Source organism: Dryobates pubescens, chromosome 3 (genome assembly GCF_014839835.1).
Source record: "Dryobates pubescens isolate bDryPub1 chromosome 3, bDryPub1.pri, whole genome shotgun sequence".
Lineage (NCBI taxonomy): Eukaryota > Metazoa > Chordata > Aves > Piciformes > Picidae > Dryobates > Dryobates pubescens.
The window spans coordinates 174,485-197,531 of NC_071614.1; the positions used below are offsets into that span (position 1 = coordinate 174,485).

At 44.5% G+C, this 23,047-nt stretch overlaps 1 protein-coding gene across 5 annotated transcripts in view; it reads left to right on the top strand.

Moving 5' to 3' along the window:
• EYA1 (EYA transcriptional coactivator and phosphatase 1) overlaps positions 1-21,853 on the top strand; it is a 120,449-nt gene extending 98,596 nt beyond the window's left edge. For 4 of the 5 annotated variants that reach the window (XM_054178827.1, XM_054178834.1, XM_054178840.1 and 1 more), the window contains exons 14-15: positions 14,791-14,849; positions 15,028-15,229. In XM_054178827.1, the coding sequence (XP_054034802.1) occupies positions 14,791-14,849; positions 15,028-15,211 (243 nt within the window). In that variant the 3' untranslated portion in view covers positions 15,212-15,229. Of the gene's footprint in view, positions 1-14,790; positions 14,850-15,027; positions 15,230-15,365; positions 15,481-15,735; positions 15,858-17,750; positions 17,852-20,722 lie in introns of those variants that run through there. The other variant, XM_009904081.2, reaches the window with a different exon arrangement.
• Positions 21,854-23,047: the final 1,194 nt, after the last annotated feature.

Sequence of the window (23,047 nt, forward strand, 5' to 3'; positions counted from 1 at the left end):
CATCCCTGCACACTCTCATGGTCAGTTTGCCCTGTAGACCTCTTCCCTTCACCCACACAGCAATAAATCCTTCCAGGGACTCCTACAAGTTTCTAACTGCCACCTTGGATTTATTCAGAATTAGAAGTCAGCAGGGAAAAATTAACTGCCAGGTATTTTTTATGAGAACTGCCCTTGGTAGGTGGCTCCCTGCACATTTTCTGTGTGGATGAACCTGCCCTGGTTTGCAGCTCCCAGTTACGGTCCATCAGCGTTTATCAACCCTCCAGGCTCATTTTCCTTTGCAAGCTCAGGGCGACTTTTGCTGTGCAAGTGTGACTGGGGTGTCTGACTCCCGGAGCATGCAGAGCCCTTCTGTTCTCTAAAGAATTGCAAAGGACCTCTAAGCCTGCACTGCCCTAAAGCAGACAGTGATCCCTCCTGTAGCGACACCAGGCACTACAGAGATTGCTCCAGGGAGATGGTAGTGAGAGCTCGGGCTTAAGGAAGGGGACATCCTCCAGCCTTGGTCCCTCTTGGGCCTCTATCTTCAATTCTTGCAGGTGAAGATAGGCTGCCTCCCTGCTGCTGGAAACAAATGCACCATATAAATCACTTCTGAGACTCAAGGAAAACTTTTCTTCATGACAGGGACATACATTCTTCTTTTCATCAGCCTGAGAATTTTCTTCTTTGTAGGTCTTGGTAGCACCACAGGAGACTAAGTGACTTTCCTCCCAGGTTCTCCAGTGGCCATGCACAGAGATGTCCCCAGTGTAGCACACAGTGACCTGTAGGAATGCCTTTGAAGCAACAGAGCCATATGTTCTGTTTCTTTAATCTGGAGGAGAAAAGGAAACTATTTCCCCTCAGACGCCAATACTTTAATAGGGCACAGAGTCTGACTGGTAACTTCTGGCACAGTAGCACTTGGGGGCATGCTTTGGGATCACGGGCATTATGATAATGCACATTATTGAATAATAATCTTCAGCAGACTTACTGTGTGCAGGTTACTGCACATCTCAAAGAACCGTGACCACTGCAGGGTAAAATGCTGCTCTTTCTGAAAACATTTTAGCACATCTGGTCCTCGAGTCGAGTAATCTAACAAGTGAACTGTTTGGATGTGTGCCAGCCCTTAAGTGCAGGCTTTTGAGCAAGCTCCAGAGCAAGCTGGGAGAGCAGGCTGGCTGCTCTTAGCAGTGTGGAAGTCCACCATGTATTCTTTCACACCTTGTGGAAGTGTCACAGGTATGATGCTGCCTGGATTTAAACTTAACTAAGTTGTATGGAGGCCCAAAGTTGATGACAGGAGTTGGGGAGCTGCAGAGACACAGCCATGCAGAGCCCAAAAGTGGAGAACGAGGACTGTGGTTGCCACTGCTTTGTAATTCCTAATCACTGTGCCTTGGTCTCCTTGTCTACAGATACTTCTGTCATGAAGTACTCAAGAGAGAAAAGAGACAGCCAGGACTGGGGATCATGGTACCTGGTACCGTGTACAGTGGGAGTTGGCTTTCTAACAATGCTTCAGCTTGGTCTCTTGGATGCTTCACTCCTCAGGAACATCCTGGCACAAATGTTTTCTCTGCTGACAATTAGAAAATGTGTGTATTCAAACAGCATCAGACAACAAAGAGTCAAAACCTGCAAGTAGGCCCAAAGCCTGTCTGGTTTTCCGTGGTATTTGTTCCTTTGTTTTCAGGTGATTTTTGGAGTATTGTTGTAAATCGTAATTGTTTGTTTGAGCTCTGCATACATTTCAAGTAACGTTCTTTTCTTAAAAACCATAGGATAAAAAAACAGAGCAGAAGGGTGTCAGTCATCACCAGTCATTGCAGTGTTTCAGGTATCTGCAATTGTAAGCTCCATGTGATTTGGTGCTGGGGCTTCTGTTTGGGATGCTCAGATTTTGCATGTAGCTCTTGAGAGGAGGGTAAGCATGCTTTGATAGAATCATAGACTGGATTGGACTGCAAAGGACTTTTAAAGGTCATTTAGTTCATCCCCCTTAGCTACGAGCAAGAACATCTTTCACTAGATCAGATTGCTCAAAGCTTTGTCCATTCTGATTTTAAACACTTCCAGGGATGGGGCATCCACAACCTGTTGCAGTGTCTCACCACCCTCACAGTAAGGAATTCTTCTTGCATCTAACCTAATTTACTCTCAGTTTAAAACTGTTACCCCTCATCCTACACTTCCAGCCCTTGCTATAAAAAGCTCATCCTGGCTTTCTTGTAAGCCCCTTTTATACAGTGGAAAGCCACAGGGGGCTGTCCCCAGAGCTTTCTTCTCTCCAGGCTTAACAGACCCCAGGAAGGGCAGCTTGGATTGCAAGAGAGCCCTTGGTGCTGTGCTGCAGCAGCAGGCTCTGAGAAGTAGCACAGTAGTGGCTGTGTGAAGAGTGCTGTGAGGCAGTGCTTGGACAGCAGCCCTATAAGCAATAATGAAACACTGCAGAAGTCCTAAAAACCTGGCTAAGGCCCCATGGAAATTAAGAGGTGAAACCTTCCCTGCAAGAAACCCAGCAGACTGGGAAGTTTGCAGTACACTTTTGCATGTTTGCTATCGACCTGTTAGCAGATTTCAAACCACTGCCTTATGTTCTACTGCTGACACGTGTAAGCACCTGCCTTTGAGTTTCTGCTTTTGAGTGCTTGATGTGTATCAGAACTGTTCAGCCAATGCAGTTGTGCCCTCAGCACAGACACGACGTGCTGCTCCATGGCTCAGTGCATTAGCTCCAGAACTCGGTCATGATGGAAGTCACTCTGAAGGCCTCTTAAGTGCCAGAAGTGTCATTTCAGATTTGAATGGGCTGTTCTGGTTATTTAAATTGTCCCAGAAGTCTGAAATAATAGAACAGTGATGCCAAATAAATAGTAGATAGTTGATACTTGTGGTAAAAGCAGTTGATATTGCTGTTAACTAAGGTATTGATTTATTTTTTTTTTTCTTGGGTATAAAGGTTTGTATTTGGCTTTTTAATATTTCATGGTGCTGATGTGAAGAAAATAGTTTTTACATTTTCTCTAAATATTCTGAAATACCAATGAACAAAAGTCCATCTGCTGCTACAGGTGTCAGGACTGTAGTTAGGATTTATTCGTAAGTTCCTTGAGTAAATCATTATTCATTTATAACCTAAACATCTATGAAGTTCCACAAATTCAGGTAGCTTTCCTGAGCAGCAGATTTTGTGTTTTGGTCTCTGATGAAGCTGATGGATGTGTAAAATCTCATACTGCCTGTTGAGTCCCTGGTGCAGCTGCAAGTGGTGAAGGGTGCAAGTTATTCAAGCTAAGATCAACATTAATTTGCACTCAAATATCTTTCCCAGCCTACCCTTTCTGTTCACGTAATGTGGTTATTTTTGCTGATTCTGCCACTTTGAGCCAAACTATTTATTTTCCTCACTAGACTTTTTCAGAGAAAGGGGGTGGGGGGGCTGGAGGGGAGGGTGTTGAACTGATGAGAGCATAATAATCACCTATTTAAAAAGGATCTCCTTGTTTATTTGGGTACCACCTTCAACCACAAACCTCAGATTTGCATTATCCAGGCTGAAGATTTAAGCTTCTGAAGTTGTATTTTTATTTTGGGACATCTAGGTGAAGCTAAGCGTCATCCTTACATCCCTCCTTACAGCTCTCTATCCTGTCCTCTCGTAAATTCAAAGACTGGAAACCCAGTGTAAGCATCTCAGCAATCTGTGTGCCAGGTTGTTTCTGTCAGCTTCTACAATCTGGGTTTGATTTTGGCCTGAATCTAAATGTTGTTTACAAGCTGTCGGTATCCTGAGAGCTGTAGTACGGCTCATGGCCATCTGGGTGCTGTGATTGTAGTGTAAGTTCTAAGGAAATATGCATACAGGTCTATTGTGCACAGAGCTGTTAGTGCTGGGGTTTATTGTAGGAGTTCTGTTAAAATGCTGCTACATGGAGAAAAATCGAGCAGTGCCTTTCGTTCATTTTCTTTTAAAAGCACGAAAGCAGCGCTCAGAGCTGGTTCCCAAAATGTTTGAGTTTCACAGTCTCAGGAGATTTCTACTGTTTCAGTGTGGTTACAATAAGGCCTCTATCTGAATTTCATCCACTCCAGTGGTCTAATGAAACTCTGAAGAAAGGGGAAAGGGATTATTCCCTTCACTTGTTGCATTGCCATTTTTATTCTTCTGTATTTTAAAGTAAAATTTGATTGCTGTTAACAGTAATAAATCATCTTCAGATATGGTCAAGAGGCTGGGTGATTCTGTAGTGGACTGAAGTGATCTCAACATCTGCTGTTAAAGTATGAGGGTTTAATGAGGGGGTTAGAAAATGTAAATGGAAAGTTTAACAAGAGAAACATTGAGGAATTAAAGGAATGGAGGATTTGGGGTTTAGCTTTTTCCAAGATCCTTACCCATTTGCAACAGGGCAGTGAGGCATTTTTAGAACATTACCTGCAGCCAGGAAGTGACAGTTCTTCATGGTCACTGACTGCTGACAATTACTGAGCTCAGCTGAATGTGTTTGCACCAGAAGGATCAGCTGGATCTAACCAAGTGACCCCTTCTGCACTGCAGAAAATCATTTGGTCAGTTGGAGGCTTTCCTCTTTGTCTTTCCGTCAGTGGCACTGCAGATACAAAGTGCGGATTGCTGGAGGAAAAGCCTCTGCCCTACCTTTGCCAGGGCAGAGCCAGCTGTGGCAGCAGCTGAACTCCAGTTACCTGGATGTGGAACATTCTCTAAAAGGTTTAAAAATAAAAAGTCAAATATTTCAATGCATTTACTGGTAAATAAATGTATATGTCTTTCTCAAAGTTGTGTTTACGAGGCCAAAACTGCCCTTACGGCCTTGGCCAAGTGAGTATGGCCTGAATCAAGCCAGAATTACCTGCCGATAGAGGTTTATGAACAGAGTGAAAAGAGCCAGTGAAGACATGCACCACCTCTTCTGTCACTGCAAGAAATTCAGACAGAGCTTTGAGCACAGGCACTCTCTGACTCTCAGCTGTCAAGAGAACTTGCTAACAAAACTCATGTGTCTTCCTGTACCTACCCTCTGCAAGTGTGGTATTTAACCAAGCAAAGACCATGTCACACACAATCATAAAGCAGGCAGGTTTTTTTCCTAATTGTTCCATTATCTGGTAAATTCATGCATCTTTCCTTCCCCTAGGAAGGCAGGAAAAATAGGGAGGGAAAAAAGTTGTAAAGTTTTATGTGGCTGTCAATGTTTAGTTTCTACTCAGAACCACACTTGAGCACCTGTGCTAATCTTATTTTGTGTATTGAGAACATGTCTGGAGGTTTAAATACAATCTTGTATATCACCAAAAAACCCAAATACTGACTGAGTGATTCCAAATAATTTTTTAACATTTTTTTTTCTTTTTAGTTAAAAAAGGACTAGTATGAAAAAATAGATTAAAATCTTGCCAACAATGGAATGCTTTGATTACAACGTGGAATTAGCAGTGTGGTAATACAGCTTTTCTGTATAAACTTGATATGGCCATGCAAAGGGTTAAGCTGTGTGATTCTGGGATAAAAGGTTTCCTGAGTTGACTATTATTCCTGTGGTCTGCCAACAACTTTGCAATAGATGGAATGATTTTTATGGGAATGTGGTTATTCACAGCAAGACTACAGTTGGTGTCAGTATGAAAAATTCTTCTTTAGCAGATTCTCTCAGCAGGGATAACAGATCTGAAAGAAAGGCAGAAAGGAGTTACAGAGAGCTGTGGCTGTTGTTGGTGACAAATTGTGCTTACAGACTGATGGGGTAACCCATTGTAAGGGAGAAATCAGAACAGTAAATCAGTAACTCTTGCTCCTCACAGTTCTGCTGTTCCAAATCAAGTACCTTGTGGTTGTGTGGATCGTTTGATAGCGCCTGTTTCTCTCGGCCGTAAAGCCAGTGAGACCTATTGGCTTCCAGTTGCAGGGGCATGAATAGGTACAAATAGGTAGCATGAATACAAATAGGGGCATGAATAGTCACCAATAGGTAGCATTACTGCAAAGTTGTACCATTGTCCTTGAGGTAACATACAGTATCAGTAGGTATGAATTTAAATAGTTCAGGAGAAAGGAGAAAAATGGTCTCTTGTGATTAGATTTCAATATTGCTTCTAATTATTTATAATATTTATGTTTTATTATTTCTTAGTAGCACTTCTCTGTTTGTCACTTCTTTATGTTTTGCTGGTGTTTTGGTTTGTTTTGGGTTTTTTGAGATTAGTAGAAGTTTCCTGAAAATAGATTTCTGGCCCATCAGACTTACAGAAATCGCAGTAAAGACTGTTGAGTTAGCCTTAGTCCTGGTGAGATACAAGTAATCAGAGAATTGTCAGGGTTAGAGGGGACCTCAAAGATCATCCAGTCCCAACCCCTTGCCATGGGCAGGGACACCTCACACTACTAGAGCAGGTTGCTCAGAGCCACATCCAGCCTGGCCTTCAAAACCTCCAGGGATGAGGCTTCCACCACCTCCTTGGGCAACCTGTGCCAGGCTTTCACCACCCTCATGGGGAAGAGACACTGGAACAGGTTGCCCAGGGAGGTTGCAGGGAAATCAAAACTTCATGTAGAGCCAAGGAAATGATCTCCCTCCCACCCCCAAATTCTGTAAGGATGGTGGCTGAGCTTATTCCTGGTCACACAGAGTAGCACTGCATTTATTTGTAGATGCAAACCTAACTTTTAAGGTACTTCAAGTCCTATAAAGAGTAGGAGAGTTCCCTTTGTAATCCATCAGCAGCCGTGGCCTCCCTTCCAGCAGGCATCGCAGCAGTTATCCTAACACATTCAGAGCCCATCTATTTGCATTTAGCTTTCCACAGTGGCAGTCCAAGAACAGCTCAGTTTCACTGCAGGAAGGAAGGGAAGAAAAGAAAGGAAATACAAATCACAGTAAGAAATTTTCCCTGATAGGTATATGAGGGAATGGCTGGAAATAGTTTCTCATCTACTTGATACTGCAACCATGGGTGACTTGCAGAAAGCTGACGAAGTTCCACTTCATGAACATGGGACTAAATGACACTGCTCATGTAACTGTAGGTAAATGCAAACAGAACAGAAATGCAAAACAAAGTTTTCATTCATAGGCAGAGCTGTGGCTTTGCTGGTGTGTGCAAAACCCAGCCAAAGGCTTTGACCCATATGACACACATGGTGCCCTCATGTAAAGTGCTGCTGTGGGGCAAATGCCTCCTTGGCTTACTTGAGAAGGTTACTGCCGTAGGCTTAGGCAACTTACTGAGTATGTAACATCTTTCCTTAAATGTACACAGTGTTGAGCACCTTCATATTAGGTGCCACTGAAAACAGGCCCTACATGATTTCTTTTTCTCAGACAGTCAGATAGAGCTCAGCTGAAACACATGGAGCCTACCAAGCTTACAGCATCACTTGAACACTACTTCCCTTTCCTCCTTTTCTCTAGGTATAAAGCTATGAGGTGGCACAAAAGCTCTTGCCCCTCTCTAGCTGCCTTCCCCAAGCTCCGATGAAGCAGGTAGTTGTCTTCTGTTCCAGCTGGGCAAGGCCATGGTGCCTCAGCTCATGGCCTACTTCTGTCACTGAGCTGGCACATGGGGTCAACATCTGCCCCACAGCGTTGAGGAAGGACAGAAAAGGGAGGAACACAATTCAAAATGTTATGCACAGGCTGCCCACAGCCAAAGTTTTGGCTGCCTGCACTGTCAAGGTGATCAGAGAGGATTTAATCCCAGTCATGTCCCATTAGCAGACAATGAGAAGGATGGGAGACTTGCTAGTCCAGGGCATTGTAGCTTTCGTTGAAACACAGGGATTTAGCAGATCAGCAGCAGCAGCAGGGCACAGACGTTTAAAGGAGGCAGTCTGGAGGGACTGAGAGAGCGAGCTTACATCTTGTGAACATTCCCCGTGACCCTCTCATTTTCTGAGACAGAAGAAACTGGTTTTGGCTTTGATAGAAAAATCATCCTTGTCAAACATTTAGTCTTGAAATTGTTTACAATTTAAACCTGCTTGAACAACCTTTAGTATATAGTTTCAGTAAAATATAGGTGTTCCTAGAAGCAGACTTTCAAGTTAATACCTTTGGGAACAATTCATGGCATGCTGACCGGGTTGAGGGCTTCTGTTACTTCTTTAAACACATTCGTATTTTATTTTCTCTGGCTTTCATTACTCACAGATTTTATTTTTTTGTCTTTTTACAAAAGTACATATCTGCAGATAAGATGAATCATGTTGAGAAGAAGGTATTTACCATCTGAAGTGCTGAACTTTAAAGTGAATCTGACATTTTGAACTTAACACTGTCCTTCCCAGGAGTGACACAGACTCCTTCAACAGAAAGCTTGAGAGGTTTTTAGCTGTTTCTCTCTGTGGGTAAGACTCTGACATTCTCTTCCCTTCTCTTTTCCTGCAAAATATACAGAAATAGAATAACAAATGATTTTGTCAGAGTTGCAGCAGGAACTTATTGTTAGAGATGCTGTCAAACCACTTCTTCAAGTGAAATAGAAGTTTTATGTTTTGTCTTGCCTGAACAACTGGACTGTAAGAAGCACATATGGAGCGATAGGCAGCATGTCTGAGCTGGAACCCATACCACATCTACCTACTAAAGTAAGGGAGAGAGCTCTGGGGCTGGAGGACTGCCCTTACTGTGTCTGTCTGGAGCTCTGCTGACCCTCTGCTAGAGGCAGCAGTTTGCCTTTTGCTCTTCCTTTTCCATAGAGAGATTTCAATCTATCAAGTAATGTGTACTGAGACAGGATCAGTTCTTGCAGTAGCTGCCTCAGGACAGTTAGGAGCTGAAAGGAGCTCGCAAAATAGGCCTTGCTGTGGTGGTGGGGAGGTAACTGTCCTGACTGAGTTGCTATATAGATACTTCTTTAGGTCATGTTTTACTTTAAATTTCGCTCTTCCAGTTGTAAGGTGCAGCTGAAACAAGAATGTAAACCTTGATTTTAGTGTAACTACTTCAATAAACACAAGTTGCAGAATAAGATCTGTATTTATTTTGGAACAAACACTGTTTGCTTTTGGAGTGCCAGATTCAATCCAAATGCTCTTGTTTGTGTGAGGAAGCAAACCAGGATTTTAATCATGTTTTCTATTAGCAAAGAATGGCATCCATGGTGTATTCTATAAGGGCTCTGTCTTCGGTGCAGGAGAGCACTCCAGAGTCACTGGCCCTGAGAATAAATCTGTTAAAGAATTTTGGTTCTTCGTCTTCCCTGTTTATAATAGCAAAGAGTTTATATAGGTAATAGCCTTGTATTTATTTATTTGTTCTGCTGTGCTATTTCAACAGTTGAAAGTTGGGCTTGGGGCTTTTGGTGGTGTGTCTTTTTTTGGTTCTTAACACTGTAAGCTGCCGTCTGTAGTTTTTAAGTTTAAAGTGGCAGTGTTTGGAAAAGCCTGCACAGCCTGATTTAATTCTTTGACTGTTCATCCACAAATTGTCAGAAAGAATGAAGTGGAGTTCAAGAACTCTCTTTGTTCTTCATATCCTGTGCCTGACCCACAGGTAATCTGCACCTTTTTTCTTCAGTGCCGAATGATTGTGGTGGGAAAGAAGAGAAAATGTTAGGGTCACAAAGTGCAGGCTAGACGGAGATGACAGGTCCTGCCAGCTGGGTGCCAGCGCGGGGAGCCTGCGAACCACCACTGCAGCCTGTTCACAGGGGCTGTGCTGCGCCCAGCCATGGCCAGGACATTCAGTGCTCAGCCCTTGCTGCCTCTGCCAGAAAAGGGTTTGTGTGTTAAGCAGGACCATGTGGCACAGGCCACACATACACATAGAGGGAGACACCGGGTATAGATGTGCTGCTGCTCTGGGGTAGCTCTCTAACCTGCACCCGTACTGAAGATTTTGCTGTCTTGTCAAGTTTAATGGCTGCTGCTGACTGGTGCTGGGAGACCTGCATGGTATTCTTCTAAAATTAGGGTAGAAACTGGTTGAAACATTCTGCTTTCCATTTTGCAGGAAGATAATCACAGCTGTAAATAAAAAGATGTAGAAAGGAATAAATTCATAATTAAAAATGGTCATTCATAAACTACCTTGGCATATGCATTCGTCACTTGGAATCTGTAACCTTCCAGTTCTCAAAGAAGCAGAATGTGATGGCTTATAGAAGTGATGGGTATTGACAGAGTAGATCACTGGAAGGGGTATTTACCTCCCATGGCATAGAGCTGATAGCTGCAAAACACATAAACAGAGGCACTGCTGCTGTCAAAGCTACATGGAAACCACAGCAGTGGACACCAGAGGCATAATTTTTTATTAACAGTTAAGGTGTTATCTTCTCATCCATCACATTTACAAAGGACTGCAGCTTTAGTTTGTTTTGTCAGATCTGCTCTCACATGCACATGCCCAGATTGCTCTGCTGTTCAGCAGGGAGAAGGAAGTAGTGGAAGTAATTGTGCAATGACAGATCTGAGAGGAGCAGAGAACCCCAGCAACTGATTCCTGTGAGCTGGCTGGCTGCCAGGCCGCCTCTGTGGGCACGCTGATGTCAGGGCAAAATGAAAATAGCTTCCCTGAAGGGTGCTTGTTTGGGGTGATTCCCCACCCCCCCCAGCCATTTGACTTTATAGACTAAGCTATTGAAACAGTTATTTGACAGCATGGTGTTAGTTTTCTCACAGCAAATTAAGAGGATTAACCAAATATGGGAATGTGTTTTATGTGTAATCAACAGATTTGGGACTGTAGTACTTCATCCTCTGAGGTTATGGCCATGATTATCCACATTAGGCTCTTTCATAAGGTGCAGACTTCCCTAGACTCAGCTGACACTCAGTGGTTATTCAAAGTGAGCAGAGTTATGTTCGCCTTGTAACACACAGGTGGAGGATCAGCATGCTTAGCCTGTGCATCACTCCACTGGTATTGGCACAGCTTTAATCTTGCTTTTAATTATTATAATTTTTTTCCTACAGTAACTTGAATAGTGAGGCATATTTTATATCATTATGGCAGAAATGCACAACTTGATGGGTAGTGGTGAACGAGCAAAGCAACATAAATATTTGCGGAACATTACTGCCCTAACTTACTGCTTTGAATATGAATCTTTATAAAGATGCTAAGTTAAAGGAATGATTCCAGGAGATTACGTAGGCTCAGGCATTTTAAGAGCTGAGACTGTGGAGGATCTCTGGGAGTTTTTGACTGGTCATATGGGGAGGGGCGAAAGGAGGAGGAAAAGTTAGCAGGAAAAGTTAGCAAATGCTTTCAGAATGGAGGAGGGAGAAGACACAAGATTTCCATGTACAAGTCTGAGGCCAGGCTCATCTACTTATTCACTGTTGTTTTTCTTGGGCTTAGTGCATTTCACTGGAGACTTATTTTCATTTCACACACTATTGCAGCAGTTTTACAGAGCTCCTGCACACACGTTTCTGTTGCTGCTTCAAGCCCCAGAGCAGAGCTGATGGAAGGGAACACAGAAATGAGTCTTCAGGTTCTGTGTATTTTAGTAGCCCACTCAGCACTTTGGCAATGGCTTCATTGAAATCAGTGCAGTTTAGATAGAGCTGTTGAGAACAGGGTTTAGACTCTGAGATGCTTTTCCCTCCTGAATGTTTTATCCCTGAACTATAGCAAGTGCATTTTGCTTTCCAGGGACTGATCTCCAAGTGCAGAGCTGCACCTCAGCCTGTCTGAAATCCAAACCTTCAGTGCACACATGCCATCACTTGTAGTTCCTCATGAAGATTTCAAGCTGGACACACCGAAGTTGCAGGGTCAACACCTTTAGGATCAAAACACAGCTTGCTGCTTGATCTTTGTACACAGAGCACAGGATGTTTTGCTCCTCCTTTGCCAATTCAGCCTAGTTTAAAAGAGAATAAAAAAAATGTTAATGTTCTGCTTTGGAGCTGACTACTAACTAATTCTATCTTAATAAAATACATCAGCATGAAGAACATTTATTTATAGTGTTTCTACAGGGCCTTCGCTGGAGAAGTTAGGGGGAAATGCTGGTGCTGTATTGCTGTGAAAAGTGTAGAAGTGTCAAACAGCTGTGTGAAAGTCTGAAACGTGGAGCCTGCAAACAAAGCAGGGTTGTTTGTTTTTTCTGAATGGCTGTTGATCTCTAAGTCGGCTCCTGTCACAGAAGCTCTTTTGGGAAGTACTTGAGTCTTTGTAGTTTTATCTCAATGTATCTTTGCTGGGAAGTACACCTTTATTTGCTAGGCTGTGTCAAACGCCGTTTCAGCATTATCCGTGCCTGTGGTGCTTATTGAGTGAGCTGCTGTGTGAAGATGTGGAATATGTCGGTGCTGGACATGGTCTCAGGTAGTCTTTGCTCACAAACAAAATGCTCCACACAGTGTGCAGGTGAAAATAAATGTAAGGTGTTCTGAAGGCAGGTTGGACCAAGTTAATTAACAGTGGGGAGGTAATTGGCTTCTTTGAAGGGCGTTCCTAAATGACTTTGCTGCTAAAAGAGCATTTGCTAAATGAGTGGTTTTCCTTCTTGTGTGCAGGGATCAAAAAATGTACCCATCACTCAGTAGCTCAAAGTCTAGGTCAGCTCAGAGTGAAAAAACACCTGGTACTCAAAGTTCACATTTAGCCTTAAAGCCACGTCCTGCCACTCGAGGAACAAACCAGACTTCTGGGGTTTGCATGCCCAAATCCCTCTTTCTTTCAATCCCATGATTTCAATTTGAAATCTAGCATTTCAGTTCTCACTTTCTACCTACCAACCAGGTAGAGTGGCTGGTTTTCCAGGACTTATGATGGTTCCAGGCTCTTCCAGTGTAAATTAAAATTCCAAGTCCTCAGGTCTGCTCTGACTGTGGGATGTAAGATGATGTGGTGTCATCTTTCCTGCCTCTCCGACCTGAGGAAGCCAAATCTGGAAGCCTGTTGAGTTTTCCCTTCTTTCAGCCACTCCTGTGAGAAGCTGATCTCCAAGTCCTTCCTGTAGTTTTGAGGTTACAAAAAACACCTCTTTATTTTCCCCAGATTTCTATTTTGGATCCTCTTCTCCAGCAGCTTTTCCCAGTGGTCATGCATAGTTTCTGTACCGAGGGAGGAGGCTATTGACTTGGATAATTTTCACTGCGATGCTGACAACTCCAGCTTAGGTTTTCTCTGTGTGGAGACTTTGAGGCATCGCTGAGCAGCAGAAGGGTAACTAAAATGGGAGACTTGCAGATTCAGGAGTGTGGCCCTTCATCAGCTCACCCTCTGTTCACGTTTGAATTGTTAACTTGACAGGCATCTGGATAGACAGTGCAGTTTTCAGCAAACCCCCTTAATTTCTGTGAATTTGATAACCTGCTGAAGAACCTTCTGGTTTTTCTCTAAAGCCAAGTTGATTTTCAAAGCCTGAAAACATATGTTCACACTTGTAGCTTCGGTTGTCTGTACATCTAATACACTTAGTCTGCCTGAGGAGGAAATTTGCTCTATGGTGACTAAATGCGAGCAAATGCAGCATTGTCTCTCCTCTCTCTCCGGAGCAAGCCACCTCTGTGTAAGACACATTGGTGTTACAGTGAGAGTCAGTCTGTGCTGTACAAGTGCAAAGGACCACAGCTGGTTCTTCAAAGCACTTGAAAAGTTTGAGGTGCTTTTAGTAGACCTGTGTTTTTAAAAAACCTAGAATCTACAGCCATCATGTGAGGCCAAATAGACTTCTGCAGCTTTTTTCTTATCTGAGGTTGTTGACCTCAGGAGAGGAGGAGGAGGTTACAGGGTCAAAGTCTTTTCCTCCTTGGAGCTTGCTGCTTGCTGGGAGAGGGTTGGCTGGAAAATAGATGTTTCAGAAAAAGGGTTGAGGGTCATGATTTTAATTCTGTTAGGCAACAGCTGGTTTGAGTTTCTTTCCACTTCTATCTTCCCTCCTTTCCTCACAAATCCATGGAGAGAGAAACTTTTGTTGAGAGGAAAGCAGTAACACAAAAATAACGGATTGTGATGTTTTCCTGCTCATTTTAGGACTTCACATGGGGAGAGAGAGAGAGGGGAGGAAATTATTAAAATAGTTGAAATCCATTATTGTTGCAAGCATTGAATGGAGACTGATCTAGAGTGCTAGAGGTTTGTTTCCCTGCTAGAAGTTGAACTTGTTAATTAGTCGTGTTCTCATTTTCTTGGGCAGATAAACAATTCAGTGATGAGCAAATCTCACTTTTAATGCAGTGTCATAGTTTGCATACAAGCCACTGTTTCATTTGGCTATTTCTGTTCAGATTTTCATCATCTTTGCATGCTACTTTCATGCTCTAAGACCAAAGAGAGAAGGAAATTCACAACTCTTAAATGAACGGCAAACTAGGAACAGATTTTTCGTCTGTGCTGCTCTGAAACTCTGGCCTCAGGCTGTGATGGTGTGTGGCTCAACAGCAATCAGAGGTCATAATTTCATTGGTGGTTAGCATCAGGTTTAATTTTTCTAATATGTTACATTTATAAAAATGTCTGGTTTCAGTTACACTTCTGCACTGCCCGGATCAGCTTTGAGCAGTGTGATGTTTTAAGGTACCTGAAAGCCTACAAGAGCATTTATGGAACACATATGCTAATTGTTTCTAACCACTTTCCTTTCTAAACACAAAAATGTGTTTTTTGGAAGGCCGTTTAGCAGTGGCAGCTAATGATGGTGTGCTTTCATTCCTAAAAGCGAGCGGGAGGAGTGGGTGAAGGAGTTGTTTTAGCAAGACTGCCATCTACTGATTCCCAGCATCAGAAAGGCCCTTGAGGAGCAGAATGGGCAGAGGGTTTGTAGCTCTATCTTGGAGATTTGCAAGGTCAAGAAAATGATCAAGTCTTTCTGTTGCTTTAGGAATGTGACCAGGTTCACATTGATGACGTGTCGTCAGATGACAACGGGCAGGATCTAAGGTAACAGAGAGCTAAGTGAGAGGAGACCTTGCTCTGTGAGGTCCTTTCTGGGGGAGCATGGAGCTGCTGTGGCACTGGCATCAGCCAGCTCTCCTTGTAGCTGCCTCAGCCTTTGTAGCCCAGCCAGATGAGTAGCTGGTGCCTGTGGCTAACCTGGGGCTCTCTTGCCTCTGAGCAGCACCTACAACTTTGGGACTGACGGCTTCCCCGCGGCGGCCACCAGCGCCAACCTGTGCCTGGCGACAGGGGTGCGCGGCGGCGTGGACTGGATGCGGAAGTTGGCCTTCCGGTACCGACGGGTCAAGGAGATCTACAACACCTACAAGAACAACATTGGAGGCAAGTGGCTCTGCAGTGTCTAGCACAGATGAGGAGTTTCTGTTCTTAGCATGGAGGTGTTTGGTGAGCCGTTCAGTTTGCAGTGTGTGGAAAACTGGCTCTGAGCTAATGAAAGCAAAGGGAAGCAACAGAAGGTTGCTTCGTTTCGGTGCAGACATGCCCTTATCTACTTCACAGGTCTTCTTGGTCCAGCAAAAAGAGAGGCTTGGCTACAGCTAAGAGCAGAAATTGAAGCTTTGACAGATTCTTGGTTAACACTTGCACTGAAAGCACTCACCCTTATTCATTCAAGGTGAGTATGAGGAGTATGGCATAGCTGGGAAACTTGAGGCTGTCTGCCCTGCTCTGATGGACAAAATGCTGAACCTGCAGAACATTTTTCTCCTGTCTTTTCTTGTCTGGCTGTACCTTGCTCTCCTGTAAGGTGCAAAAATCTCTCTTCCTTCTAAGTGGCAATCACAATGTGGCAGGGTTCCAATGGGGAGGGATAAGATGTTCCTTGTTCTGTTTTGCTAAAAAAAGAATGCCTGTCTTTTCTTTTCTACAGGACAAACTGTGTGAACATTCTTGTAACAACTACTCAGCTAATTCCAGCTCTGGCCAAGGTCTTGTTGTATGGACTAGGGGTTGTATTTCCCATAGAGAATATTTACAGTGCAACTAAAATAGGTGAGCTATTTTTATACAGTTGTGATACATTTGAAGCGGTAATTCTAAATAAAAGACATGGTGGTCTGTATTTATTTCTTACATTCATTCACTATAGCCAATTCAGGGCTTTGTAATATCTGATCTCACCAGAAACTTCTCCTGCTGAAGCATCTGAGAAGTACTTTTCCAATGCTTGTCATGATCCAGCACAGAAAGCTTCACAGAGCTCTATTAATGCTGATGCAGCCTCTGCTAGTTGGAAATACATTGGCTTTTCATCATCAGCTCTCAAAACTGTGAGGCTCTGTAGCAGTTGAAGAGGCTTTTTAGTAGGCTCCAAGTACAGAAGGCCGAAGTCTCCAAGAAAATCTGCAAAGACAAGCCCTGGCTCCATTTTTTTGCATGGGCTCTGGAGCAAATTTTGGTAAACAATTTACCAGAAGCAAGGATATTTTGCTGCAGAATGTGATGGTTTAAGTCCTTTTATACCGAATGTAACAAGCTTCAGCTGGGCAAGTGTGTTTTTCTGTTCTCTGGTTCAATATTGAAGATGTTATTCTGGGCATGCAGAAGTATGGAAGACCAGATGGCAATGGTGCTTGTAGTTTTTAACATGGTTATGACGTATCTGTCCTGTCTCAGGTTACCTCAAAATTGGGAGCTGCATGAAACAATTTTTTCATGTGTTTGTAAGTATCTAGAATGCAGGAAGCTCAAATGGCTGAGAAAAAATGGTTATTTTTGTTTGGTTTTGTTCTTTGGAAAGCTTGGCTGAGAGTTTTATGTAGAAATTTGAAAGCATTGCCATAAAAGATTTCAAACTGTTGCCTGGATAGAAATGTTATGGCACCCATATGTCAGAAATTTGAAGTAAATTGGATCCTTGAATTCTAGTCCTTTAAATACCTATTTTAATGAAAGCGTGGGGGTCTGCATTCGCTCGTGACTTCAGCCAGCACAGAAGGGAGCCCTGGAGAGCCACGCTCAGTCCCTGGCTGTCACAGGAAATCATGAGCGGTCTGTAACACGACACAGTCCAGAATTCACAAGCAGCTTTCCAGCCCAGTTTGTGTTGGAGGTTTCTTATGCCTGGTGCTACTGCTGAAGGGTGAGATTGAGTATTTTGGCCTTTCTGCTGCCTAGAAACGTTTTAGTTTCCAGCCCATTTGTTCTCACACTGGCATTGTCCTGTAGCTGAAATAACTGGTTTGGAAAACATGGTTCTTCCTGTAGGTTGCTGTAGATGCCCAGGTAAGCATGAGGCATGACCAGACTGAGGGCACCTCAGAATGGGCACATGTGAGAGAACTCAGTTATAAGCATTTACTTTTTGTGGCTTCCAGTGCCAGTACCTGAAGCTTTCCCAGTATTGGTACCTGCACATAGGACTGGAGCACTGGGACCATTTCCTTAGGTCTGTGCAGTGAAGGATCGAGGACCTTGCCCCATGTATTGGCTTACAGGCATTTAAATCTAAATCTTTTGGGTGACCTAAGTGAGGATACTGCTGTTTCAGGAGCTGTGATTAATCCTGTCAGAGGCTGTGGTGAAACAGCTAGAATTTCAGCTCAGACTCAGTTAATTTGCTCCTGTCAGGATACTGGCTTGTAAACAGCTCTCAGAGAATTCTCTTGCTTGGAAAAATTACCCCCAAAACCTGTCTCGGATTAGAGCAGAAGACCAGAAGGGTGATGCTGTGGACCTCTAGTTCTGTGTCTGCATCAGTGTGTGTTTGACAGGACCTCCAGGAGCAGATTTCAAGGTTCCCTGTCAGCTGCTGTATCTGGAGTAAAGCTGCAGTCAGCCTTGATACCCTTCCTGAGGACAGGCTCTAGATCCAGGCTAAAAATGGATTTGTATGATGTCATCCCATCACCACCTATCCTGAGTAGCTTGATCTTTTTCTTTCAGGAAAGGAAAGTTGTTTTGAGCGAATAATTCAAAGATTTGGAAGAAAAGTGGTGTATGTTGTTATAGGGGACGGCGTCGAGGAGGAGCAAGGCGCGAAGAAGGTAATGGCCCTTCGGCAGGGTGTGTGACTGCAGCAGCCTGCAAGCCAACCTGCCTTTTCCTGGCCCTGGCACAGCAGGCATTGGCATCTGGGTTTGTGTCTTTGCTTTGTGAAGTCTGTTGTGACCACGTTGAGTAGAAAGCTGCATAAAAACTGTAGACAAGGATGTGCCTCCCTCTTCCCCAGATGTTAACTAGCTGCATGTGTTTGATGTCTTGCAAAAAGGAGCCAGAAAATGGGCCACAACTGTTAGGTCATTTTTCATTGGCATCCCAAAATACCACATAGGATGTTATGAATATAAGCAAAAAATGGCAACTCTTGCTGATCAAAGGCAGGATGCTGCTCAACCATAGGAAGCCTGTGCCCAACCTCAGAGCTCTGCAGGACTGCAGTAGGTGTGCAGAAATTCCATTTCTCTTCTGCATCCATCTTTTGGATTCTGCATTCAGGTAACTGCTTGTGGCTTGTCCTGCACTCATGGTCTGTTATCTGAGCAGAGGATACTCTTTGACTATGTCTTTATTTTTTTGCTTTCTTCTGGGTAGAATGGAATCATTGACTTTTCCACAGCCCCACATTTCACACACAGCCCCATTACCCCCCTCCCTGCTTCCCCAGCCCCATTGCAGACTAAGCTCCATAAGAAGCTTCCTAGAACACAGTAAGTACAGATCCTTCCCACTGATGGGCAGTCATCACTGGTCCCAGTCTTGCCATCCCACCTAGACACAGCAGATAGGAAATCTTGGCTTGGAGGACCGAGGCCTAATATTGGTTGCTGGGACAATAGGAGAAAGAGTAGGGAAATGGGTGGGTGCCCTGCTCACCCTGGCCCTCTGCAGAGTCTCAGTTTCATGCATCCTGTGGTGGGATGAGGGGAGCAGTTTGCTCCTTTGTCCTTCAGAGATGCCTTTCATCTTTGCAAAGAAACATTCCCCTGCTGTAAGCGATTACATTTTAAAAGCTGCATTTAGGATTGGAGGGAAAAAAAGTTGTTCTCTTTGTTCCTTTTCTGCTGCCTGGTGAAATGCTGCTGTGTATGGTAATGCAGGAGGAGTCCTTTCAGTAACATTATCTAATTCAGTGCCTTTTTTCAACAGGAAACATGATTCAGAAAAGCATAAGAGAGAGCCTCTCCAGTCGCACACAGTAGCAGTATAGGCAGTTCCTTTGTGCCATACTTCTGTGTATCCTTGGTGGAAGGCATTTTAGATTCAAAGCATATTAGGTGCTCTGGATTAAATTATCTGCCACAGCAGTGCCAGAGAAGCTTCAGATCAGCTTCCTAGGAGATGAGAGAGGGTGCAAGAGCAGAGGGGAGCTCAGGGCAGTTGCTGGTACAGAGATGTTGCCCTGTGGGTCATGGCCACCATGTCCCAGTGCTATTCATGGAGTTGCTTTCCATTTTCCTTCAGTTTGGGGTTGGTGTTTGTTTCATTGCATTTGTTTTGTTTGAGCTCATCTTTCTGCCTTTGCCTTTGGAGATGCAGTCAGGAAAAGCTCATAAGGCAGCAAACCCCAGCTCCAGAGTTACTCTGTTTGGGAAAATTCTCTAAAGGGTTTCTAGTTTGTGAGAGGAGACAAAGGAGGAGGCTCTCTGCACCAAGGAGCTGGATTTTACATGAGGTGATTCAGGAGAGCCTGAAGCATTAGCTTCTTCCTTTGTCTCCAAAATGGTCCTATTGCCTCTGAGGGAATTTGGGAGGAGAAAGCATAAATATTGGTGGAGCAGTAAATGGAATATAAATGGGTATGCAATGTGCCAGGGCTTCTAAGCTCACAGTCACACTGTGCTGGCCAGGTTGGGGTAGGAAGTAACTACGGCTGCTTAGCAAAGCTGGCAGCAGCACAACAAAAATACTGCAAAAAGCAACAGAAACCGATCAGTTTTCTATTCAAATCTGTCTCCGATCTCAGGTGCAAGGTTTTGGTATGAGTGTGCTTTGTGTCTGGGAGGGTGCTGCTGCTCTTCTGACCTGTGTGCAGGAGAGCTGGAAATAATGATAATTCTGAGGTTACAGAACCTCTTTGTTGGCATGGAAGGCTCCACAGCTACTGCACACCTGACTGCCATGGCTAGGTACAGTAAATGGAGCTGTGCTCCTGCCACAGACAGCAATAAAGTGGAAATAAAGATTAGCCAAAAGAATGGCCACTTGAAGTTTGGGGTTAAAATCTGACCACAAGCTGCTGAGAGTAGTCCAAGGCTCGATATTGCATGTGGGCACCTAGCAAGAATCCCTGGGGTCTGACTGAGCAGAACCTGAACCTTGTGTGGTATCAGGCAGGGCTTTGGGTGCTCCAGCTGCTGGCTGTGTGACACGCCATGTGCCGAGGCCGTTACTGGGGAAGGGGAGGGAGACAGCTCTGCTGAGCACCACCAGCCAAGTGCAGTCTGCTGGCAAACCTCATCTAGACCTGCTGGAAGCACCAGTCAGTGCCTGTCATGCCCTACCCAGTGTCATCAGTTCTGCTGGAAGAGCTTGCAGCCCAAAGCAAGGATGATGCACAGGAGCTTTTGGAGGCTCTGGACAGCATGATTAGGAGGTTTCTTGCTGGTTCATTTCCTGAACATGGTGCAAAAAATGAACCTTTAGGAAAGGTTTGAGCTGGAAAGTAGCAGTGTCTGAGGTGACAGCAAGCAGAGTACAGACTGTGTAGTGAAAGAGGAAGACACTGGGACATAGACTTGGTACTGAGTGAGCTCACTGCATCTGGTTCCCATTGCTAGTAGAGCAATGCAACTGAAGTCTGGATTGAAGATGCAGAAACAGTAGATGCTGTAATGTATTTAATACTTCTGAAGGTAGCGGGGTCTGGACAGAGCATGCTGGGGGCTGTGTTCACCTGTTGTCTGTGCTGTTCACAGCATGCAATGCCATTTTGGAGGATCTCGAGCCACTCTGACCTTATGGCCCTGCACCATGCCTTGGAACTGGAGTACTTGTAGCAGCTCAGCAGCACTTGGAAACCTCAGAGCCTCCTCCTGCCCGTGGCCAGGCTGCCTGTGTCTTGTGTCAGCACGGGGCTGCAGAACGTTGTGATTCCAGCATCCTGAGGTGCAGCTGCAGTCGGTCTGAACCCCTGCCCGTGCAGTGGGCGGAGGAGCTCATCCTTGTCTCCGGCAGCTGTTGGCTCCCTGAGCCCCACGACAACAAGGAGCTGTGAGGATGTGGGAAGAACTCATCCTTACCCTGGCTGCCACCACAGGGCAATGGAGGGGGGGGAAAGAAGGAAGCCGAAGGTTCATACCTGTGAAGAAGAAAAAGGGACCTGTGAGTGCTTTGTAGTTTCTGGGCTCTTCAGTGTAATTCAGACCATCTCTTCAAGACAGCAAACTTGATTGCACAATGAAGACTGAGAGTAATTGTTCTGTAAAGAATGTTTACTTTTTTGTTTTCTCATACCCAGGGTACTCTGTACATTTTATTTATGAACAGACTGTATTTTGACATCATAGAACTGAGGATATGTGTAAGAGGAGTGAAGGCTATTGTAAGCCTTTGCCTCATGGTACAGCAACTACTTTTGATTTTAGCACATTGCAGAGTAGTTTAAAATATGTCTAATTTAAGCTGATAGGTACATCACTGAGACAATCGTGTACAGGAAGAATTTTTTGTGTAAATTTGTAATAATGAATGATTCTTTTACATATTGCTAAGGTAAATGCTGCTGACAGGCAGCACTGCCTTGACGGTGAAAGAGTGAGGCCGCATCTGCACAGCTGCTGTGCTGACTCTTACCCACACCTTGGGTATAAATATGTAGATAATGGGTTTAGAGCAATTTGTCAAGACCAAAAGCATGGATGTCAAGTGTCAATATGAATTGGGGTTGGTTCTTCTCAGCTGTTTCTCTGCCTCTTTCGTCTCTCGCCTACTCTGATTATGAAAATACTGATTTCTTCCCCCCGCCATGAAGGAAATACAGATAAAACACAGCTGAAGAAGAGTCCTTTGCTGTCTTCTGTTTCCTCTTTAAAGTTACCACAACAACCCCTTTTTTAAAGAGTATTGAGAAATGAATTGGACTCATTCCAAAGAAAGAAAGAACACAAAGGTGTTTTGAGAGGTGACTTAAAAACTGCACATCGGCCACAGCAACCCCATGCAGAGCTACAGGCTGGGGTCAGAGTGGCTGGAGAGCAGTCAGGCTGAGAGGGACCTGGGGGTGCTGGTTGACGGTAGACTGAACATGAGCCTGCAGTGTGCCCAGGCAGCCAGGAGGGCCAAGGGCATCCTGGCCTGCATCAGGAACAGTGTGGCCAGCAGGAGCAGGGAGGTCATTCTGCCCCTGTACACTGCACTGGTTAGGCCGCACCTCGAGTACTGTGTCCAGTTCTGGGCCCCTCAGTTTAGGAAGGAGGTTGACTTGCTGGAGCGTGTCCAGAGAAGGGCAACAAGGTTGGTGAGGGGTTTGGAACATAAGCCCTACGAGGAGAGGCTGAGGGAGCTGGGGTTGCTTAGCCTGGAGAAGAGGAGACTCAGGGGTGACCTTATTACTCTCTACAACTACCTGAAGGGAGGTTGTAGACAGACGGATGTTGGTCTCTTCTCCCAGGCAAGCAGTACCAGAACAAGAGGACACAGTCTCAGGCTGCGCCAGGGGAGGTTCAGGCTGGATGTCAGGAAGAAGTTCTATACAGAAAGAGTGATTGCACATTGGAATGGGCTGCCTGGGGAGGTGGTGGAGTCGCCATCACTGGAGGTTTTCAGGAGAAGACTTGATGGGGTGCTTGGTGCCGTGGGTTAGTTGTTTGGGTGGTGCTGGATTGGTTGATGGGTTGCACGCGGTGATCTTGAAGGTCTCTTCCAACCTGGTGTATTCTATGTATTCTAAAATGGAATCTTGGTACCAAATAGTTTTTGTCTTATCTAAAAGATGAAGGGAATTACTCATTGCTGTTGTTGGAGATGAGAATGTTCTGGAGCGATTGAACAAGAATATTCTTTGTGCACACTGACGTTCCTTGCTCTTCCTCCACCAGGAGTCATTTGTTGCTAAGATACTACCTCCATTGCTGGCAATGGAAACAGTGAAATAGTTATCACCAAGGGGTTACAATTTGTCTTTGTCTTTTCCCATTCACAGGAGAAACCGAGACTCTTTCTGTGACTTTTGACTTTTCTAACCTTGAGGGCTATAAGCCACTTGGCCAGCCAGCCTGCTAGACTGGCTTCAATGTTCTCCG